Source organism: Mus pahari, chromosome 16 (assembly GCF_900095145.1).
Source record: "Mus pahari chromosome 16, PAHARI_EIJ_v1.1, whole genome shotgun sequence".
Classification (NCBI taxonomy): domain Eukaryota; kingdom Metazoa; phylum Chordata; class Mammalia; order Rodentia; family Muridae; genus Mus; species Mus pahari.
Genome location: NC_034605.1, coordinates 28,786,147 through 28,794,263, shown reverse-complemented (window position 1 = coordinate 28,794,263; position 8,117 = coordinate 28,786,147). Strand labels below are relative to the sequence as shown.

The following is an 8,117-nucleotide window of genomic DNA, read 5'->3' as shown; positions in this document are numbered from 1 at the left end:
GCATATGTTGAAAACCTTCGGTTCTATACCCTTTGAGAGAGAGGGGTGGGGCAGAAACAGGGTCCTGGAGACAAGAGACAGAAACATAAAGATAGGCCAGAGCACTATCTTGCTCTTCTCACCATGCAAAGATACAAGGAGAAAGTACTAACCCATGAAAGAAGTGGCCTCATCAGACTGAATTTCCTACCTTGACCTTGGATATCCAACTCTAGACCTCTGATAAATAAACATGTGTGTTTTTACATCCCCACTCTCTTTTATGCCGTTATAGTAGCCAGAGTAGACTTACACCGTGGTGGGGCATACAGAGGAACAGAGTCCAGCTCTGAGGCTGACAGCCTGCTCCAGCCCATGCTCCTCGGACCATCTGCTAAGCTTCTTCCATCCTTGTACCCTCTCCTATAGAATGGAGAATAATCCCAGTACTTGATTCACAGGGCTTAGAATCAAATGGGCAAAGTGTACTTGAAAGTACCTGTGTTAGCAAGGATACTTACTACTGTGAGTTTAGAGGTGGGATTATAAAGATCTGAGACAATGGGGTGGGTATGGAAAGGTATTAGGCGATATGGGATGGCAGGAATATGGGGTTTCTGTGACTAATAAGGGATTTGTAAAAGGTAGAAGGTTTGTGAATGAAGCAACCCTTAGGAATAAAGCACCTAACACCTTTGCATTAACGCCTGCAACACAAATGGTAAGCACTCAATAGATTTATAGCTGCTGATGGTTGGTGTTTCCTGTGAACTCCTGCAGGGCCGCTGATGAGTGCCCATTTTCCATTGTCAACTTGACAGTCATCGCTAATGCATTAGTGATGTACATTTCTCTGTGTGACTTTAAGAACTCGTCCAGAGAGGGTTAACTGACTAGGGACAATCTGCCCTGAGTGTGGGCCACTCCTTTGTATGGTCTGTGGTCTTGGGTTGAATGAGAGAGATCGAGGAGAAAATAGCTCAGTGCTGTGCATCCCTAGACCCACACAGATATGAGCGAGTATCCTCAGGTACCGTTGCTATAGTCAAGAACTGCTCCTGCAGCCGGGCCTTCCCTACCAAGATGGACCGTCTACTCAAACACCTAACCAATATAAACCCTTCCGTGTTGAGGGTTAGGCCAAGCCAAGGCTTTCCCTGGGGCCCTGGGGTATGGAGAAGGCACGAAGTTCCTTGTCTAAAACTAGAAATATGTTGGGCAAAGCCAGAAATGGCCTGAGCCCAGGGCTTTGAGGGAGCTGTGTCTTCATGCTGAGAACTCAACCCTTCCCACCCTAAGAGGCTATGTTTGTGTATCAAGGGCCCTGTAGGCTAGGTCTGTGGTGCGTTCGAGATACCTGTGTTCCCTTCATGCAATATTGCTTGATCAGCTTCCTGCTTTGTATGACAGCTTTTGATAACACTGCCATATTTTTTTTTTCTTTCAGGAAGACTGTATGTAAGATGCTGTGTTTCCTAACAAACTTGCTTGGCATAAGACAGAGCTTGTGTAAGAGCTCCTGACCCCAGCTTTCCGATCTTCTTTATCTTATCGTCTGGTCATCCCCTTAGCACCCTGTCACTGAAGAATGACCTATTGGTCCAAGTCACTCCCTCTCTTACATTGTTGCTTGTCAGGTATTGGGTCACAACAACTTAACCACACTCTCTACACATAATCAACCATTTTTGCACCCCCTTACACACACACACACACACACACACACACACCCTTCCTCACCTGTCTTAGTTAGGGTTTCTATTACTATGAAGAGACATCATGACCATGGCAACTCTTATAAAGGAAAACATTAACTTGGGGCTAGCTTAAAGTTTTAGAGGTTTAGTCATCCTGACAGAAAACAAGGCAGCATGCAGGCAGACATGATGCTAGAGAGGGAGCTGGGAGTTCTACATCTTGATCCTCGGGAAGCAGAAATCAAAGCAGGTTGAGCTTCTGAGACCTCAAAGCCCGCCACACAGTGACACACTTCCTCCACCAAGTCCACACCTCCTAATAGTGCCACTTCCTATGGACCACACCTCCTAATAGTGCCACTCCCTATGGACCAAATGTTCAAACACAGGCATCTACGGGCATTCATTCCTATTCCAACCACCACACACACAGACCACCTACTAGAAGGTGTTATCTTTGACCTTCATGACAAGCTCGCCTTCCTCATTTTGGGGGTGGGGGGTGGGGGGCTGGCCTGTTGCTATGTATTATAATGCTAAATTCCGTACTGAAGGTCTAGGCCTACAAGTGGACTCTCACCTTTACCAGCTTTTGCTGTGCAAACTTTGCTCCTTAATTTAAAATGACTGGCGAAATAAAAATGGCTATAGCCAATTACTGGGGGGATTAGAAGTAGATGGGTTTTTACCTGATTGGGGGAGGAGGAAGCAGATAACAAGAAGGGGAGAGGAGAAGGCGCCATAAGAAGAGATGTACCACAAGCATGTGGCCAGGAGAAACAGCAAGTATTTGGGTACATTGCTGGGGAGGCAGCCAGGCCAGCAGTTAGAAAAGTAGGTTAGGGGCTACCCCCCCCCCCAGTGCCAAAGCCAATAAAATACCCATAGTCAGAGTCTCATATATTTCTAAGCTGGTCAGGGATAAAATTAAATTGGTTATACTACAGACTTCATCCCTGTTGACAACATTTTGGGTTGTCAACTTTGAAAATGACCACACCTCTCTAAAAGAATTAAGCTACCTACAACCCCAGAATTATGGAAAACTCACAGAATCATCACTGGACAGCCTCAGAGGCACATTACACAAGTGATAGTTAATATGTAAGAATCCAAAAGTTAACTGACACGGACAGGAGGTGTTCTGAGCATAAGGGTCAATACCCTCTGAGTGGACAATTTTCTCAAGTGCCTCGGGCTGACTGAGCTGATGGGAAATGGTTACTTTTAAAGGCCAGATGTCAAGGGAGCAGCTCTCAAAGAAGAGCCAGGGGGAAAGTGCTTGGTGGGCCACATGCCCTGCCTCCCCGCAAGCCAGAGTAGGGAAGAACTAGGCACCAGGGGCACCCTGATGGAAGAGAAGTCCTTGCGCTGGGGCCACTTGGCAGAGGCTCAAGCTCCTGTTAGTACTCACAATCTGTCAGCCATTGATGCCTCAGAGAACTCGCCAATTCTTCACTAGCTTTCTAGTACAGTTCCCAGGGGCCTGTCCTCAGGCAGCCTGCCCAGGGGTTGCTGCTGTCTTCCCTTGCAGACTCCCAGGCTTGCTCTTCTGCCCTAACTATTGATTCCTCTTCAGTCTCCCTTCCACCCAGCTCGTCTCTCTGCCCAGTGCCCAGGTAAGGTGTTTTATTAGAGGGAAGCGTCTTACCGTACTTGGGCCTCAGTTCCATTCTTTCCTGTTCGTCCATGCTGTCCAGGATGGTGTACTTTGTTTTCTTCCGTATCTTAGTCCTTCTCCGTCTGAAAGAAAAGTGAAATGCTAGCTCGGAGGCTTAGAATGGCTCTTGGGATCTTTTCCACATACATTGCCACACCAACCCCAGTAGAATCTGTGCGACAAGTTCCACAGACTGAGGTGAAACCTTCAAAAGAAGGAGGCCTCCTGGAACCCGTTGTGGAACTCTTGGCCGGAGCAAAATACTGAGCCATAAGTTCTCACGGCAATTTATCTGTTTTGTTTTCTCTTATTCCTTTTCTTATTTACTTGTTCCTGGTAGACTAGGCTAAGATCTTAAGCAAGAATAATGGGTAAGAAACCATCCCTTGAGGTGGGGTCACTAGCATGACCTTATCTCTGGGGAAACCAACACTTTACTTTCTAAATCATTTACAAAATTATATAATAGTATTGTGATAGATTAAAAGCTTTCCCAACAATAAAATTTCATATGGCTACACGTGTGTCATCGGAAGTGGGCTTTGGTATATGGTAAAGAAAGCCTTAAATTAAAAGAACTAAAATGGGCTGGAGAGATGGCTCAGTGGTTAAGAGCACTGACTGCTCTTCTGAAGGTCCTGAGTTCAAATCCCAGCAACCACATGGTGCCTCACAACCATCGGTATCTGACACCCTCTTCTGGTGTATCTGAAGACAGCTACAGTGTACTTAGATATAATAATAAATAAATCTAAATCTAAAAAAAAAGAATTAAAATAATTTAAGTTTATGTGTTGAAGATTTATTTTAAAAAATCAGGCATTAGATGTTAAACAATAATTGACCATAAAGATTTATTAACCTGCTCTTGGAAATATGTCACTAGCCTTAGATGACTGCCACCACTGAATCTATCCTTTCAGAGTTGTTACACTTGGATGATTTCTATTAATCATGATGTTACCTGTTCTGTTTGTGATTCACTGAGTACATCTTTTCAGAGTTGTAATGTTTGCTTGATTTTTGTGCTTTACTGTGCCAAATGAAAATGATGGTATTCGTGATTGCTTCACTGTACACATCTTCTAAGAGTTGTAATATTTGTTTTTTTTAATGTATAAAAAAAAACCCTGCTTGAGAGCTGCAAAATACACTCAGATTCAAACTGCCTCTGTGTTTGTTTCTGTTTGTCACTGCTAAATCCTTACCCACCTAGACTTCAAGGACCCTCATTCCAGGGACCCTGATACCTGACTGGGGGGATGTGTGGCAATAAATAAAGGGTCCCCCTGAGACTGGGGTGCTGGAGTCCAGTCCAGCAATGCCCAACACCTGTATACAGCACCCAGGCACCTTTCCCCATGAGTGATGTCTTCCTCAGTAAGAGCTGGGTGAGCAAGATTCCTCCAAACTAGTGCTAACTAAGAATGTTCAGGGGAAAAAAAAAAAAAAAAAGCTGGGCGTGGTGGCGCACGCCTTTAATCCCAGCACTCGGGAGGCAGAGGCAGGTGGATTTCTGAGTTTGAGGCCATCCTGGTCTACAGAGTGAGTCCTAGGACAGGCAGGGGTATACAGAGAAACCCTATCTCGAAAAACCAAAACCAAAAACAAACAAACAAAAAAGCTGGGACACGATCCTGTGTGCTTCACAATGAACTGCAAGGGGCAACTTGAAAACACTCATTAAAACCACATTAAACTCGGGAAGCAGAGGCAGGCAGCTCTCTCCGAGTTTGAAGCCAGCCTACTCTAGCTAGCAAGCCGCAGAACCTAGGGCTACATCGTGAAACACTGCTGCTAAACAAGCAAACAGACAAAGGAACCACCGCGCTAAGGTGTGCCTCCATCAGGCAATAACTGTTCTGATCGTGTGTCATTAAGAGCAAGGGCTTCTTGGTGTCAGTTTAGTGCTTGCTAGCTGGAGACTTTGAGAATCTTATTTATTTAAAACTTCTGTGTCCCATGCCCTTGCCTCCAGAAGAGTCCCTTTCTCCTATGGTCACCGGGAGGGCCAAACACTGCAGTACAGTTAGAGCCTGTCATTATGGATCAAAATGGCAAGGGCTCAGTAGATGTTCAAAGTCAGCACCACTTACTTACTGTCCACAACCCTGAGGTATAAAATATTCACAGCCACGCTCAGTAGGTTCCGGGATTTGGGCCTCTCCCTAAGGCCTTGGCTCACCCCCACTGCTGGGGATTCAATCATGAGTGGATCTCAAAGAAAGTAAGCAGCATTTGCGGAAGCAGCTATTAGTTTCAGATTGCCTTTTTAAAAGCACATCTTTAGACAATACAGTGTTTTGCATAGAAAGATGCACCTACCACTCTCTGCTGAGGTCTAGTGGTATCTTTCCTCACAAAACTCCTCATGAGGGCGGAGCCTGGGGTTCTGGGAGATTCTGACAATGAGGCAGCCTAGGGGCCTCTTACAAGTCACCTCCATTCTCAGAAGAAAAATCAGAAAACCCTAAAGCAAAGGGTCCTTTGGGTATGCCATTGCCTCTCTTCAAGGTTTAGATGGATTCAGACTGATCCAACTGTCACTTCATACAATCACGTCTACAGAGTAGCCCCACACATTTCTACAATGCCTTTCTCTGCTGAGACATGGAAGGCCACCTGGGCACAGATCTGGTGACATGTAAGACAAAGTTACTATTAAGTTCAGCGGGTAGAGTGCTTACCTTGCACATACAAGACACTAGGTTTAATTCCTACCATATATGTGTGTGTGTGTGTGTGTGTGTGTGTGTGTAAATATTGTGTAATATGTATTTATATATAATTTCATCTGTATATATTATATAATTTGTATAGTAGATTTAATATAGAATTGTAGGCTCTGCCAGAAGGTGAAAGCTTCAGTGAGAGAAAGCTGTCCCCACATAGTACTACCGGAGGACCAAGCAGTACCTCTTCTGGGCATATACCCAGAAGATCTTCCAACTGGTAATAAGGACACATGCTCCACTATGTTCATAGCTGCCCTATTTATAATAGCCAGAAGCTGGAAAGAACCCAGATGTCCCTCAANAGAGGANTGGATACAGAAANTGTGGTACATTTACACAATGGAGTACTACTCAGCTATTAAAAACAATGAATTTATGAAATTCTTGGGCAAATGGATGTATCTGGAGGATTTCATCCTTAGTGAGGTAACCCAATCACAAAAGAAGTCACTAGATATGCACTCACTGATAAGTGGATATTAGCCCATAAACTTAGAATACCCAAGATACATTTTGCAAAACACAGGAAAACCAAGAAGGATGACCATCGTGTGGACACTCCATTCCTCCTTAGAATAAGGAACAACATACCCATGAAAGGTTATAGGTACAGAGACAAAATTTAGAGCTAAGATGGAAGGATGGACTATCCAGAGACTACCCCATCCGGGAATCCATCCCATCATCAGCCACCAAACCCAGATACTAATGCACATGCCAGCAAGATTCTGCTGAAGGGACCCTGATATAGCGGCCACTTGTGAGGCTATGCCAGTGCCTGGCAAACACAGAAGTGGATGCTCACAGCCAGCTATTGGATGGAACACAGGGCCCCCAATGGAGGAGCTAGAGAAAGTACCCAAGGACCTGAAGGGGGCTGCAACCCTGTAGGTGCAACAACAATATGAACTAACCAGTACCCCCTGAGCTTGTGTCTCTAGCTGCATATGTAGCAGAAGATGGCCTAATCGGCCATCACTGGGAAGAGAGGCCCCTTGGTCTTGTAAACTTTATATGACCCAGCACAGGGGAAGGCCAGGGCCAAGTAGTGGGAGTGGGTGGGTAGGGGAGCAGGGGCGGGGGTGAGGAATAGGGAACTTTCAGGATAGCATTTGAAATGTAAATAAAGAAAATAATAATAAATTTTAAAAGTGGAAAAAAAAAGCAAGAGGATAAAAGAAAGAAAGAAAGAAAGAAAGAAAGAAAGAAAGAAAGAAAGAAAGAAAGAAAGAAAGAAAGAAAGAAAGAAAGCTGTCCCCAGTATTGCTTAGACAAACATCCCAGACTTGTAAAGGGCATCATTGTGTCCATCATTGTGTCCAGTTTATTTTAAAGTCTGGTTGTCAGTTAATCAACCAGTTGATCAGTTAAGACAAATCCAAGCAAAAAAGCCCGAAGCTGTCCATCACCCCAGGGACGCGTCTTCTTTGCACACAATGAACAAGCACATTAGGTACCTCCTGCAGCAGCAGATGCACAGCCAAGTCACAGCTCCAGTTAGCACTGTTAGGGTCAACGCCAGAGCTGCCACGTAGAATACACTCCACTCTGCAAAAGAAAAGGCCAGAGTGCACAGTGATAAACTATTTGTTAAACAGCTTGGTTCTGAGGACTCACAAAGAGTCCGTCTGAGCAGCAGCCGGCTCTGGTGCAGAGGGCACTGTGGGGGCAGACAAAAGAGCCAGGCTAGGTGCCAGTCAGAACAGCAGACTGATGACTTTGTTTGGTGTTGGGACCTCATGAGGCACATAACTCAGGGACCTCAGGCACATAGTTCAGGCTGACTTGAGAACAGGAAATCCAAAATAACTGAAAATAATCAGGGAAGCAGCTATGCCTCCTACAGACAAATGTATGAAATATTATAATGCCAATTCTAGAATCCCAAGAATCATAACAACCTTTGCCCCTAAAAAGATCTGCATGATAGTTTTCTTTTCTTCCTCCCCTCCCCTTCCTCTTCCTCTTCCTCTTTCTCCTCCATTTTCTACCTTCTTCTTTGTGAGACAGGCTCTCATGTAACTCAGACTGGTCTTGAATTCATTA

General features: G+C 44.9%; 1 protein-coding gene across 2 annotated transcripts in view; it reads right to left on the bottom strand.

Annotated features, from left to right (window-relative positions):
- The window catches only part of Kiaa0319 (KIAA0319 ortholog), a 59,698-nt gene that overhangs the window by 3,150 nt on the left and 48,431 nt on the right, over positions 1 to 8,117 (bottom strand). For both annotated transcript variants that reach the window (XM_021215830.2, XM_029547283.1), the window contains exons 19-20: positions 7,529 to 7,619; positions 3,328 to 3,419 (exon numbers count right to left, since the gene is read on the bottom strand). In XM_021215830.2, coding sequence (XP_021071489.1) covers positions 3,328 to 3,419; positions 7,529 to 7,619 — 183 coding nt within the window. The remainder of the gene's footprint in view (positions 1 to 3,327; positions 3,420 to 7,528; positions 7,620 to 8,117) is intronic.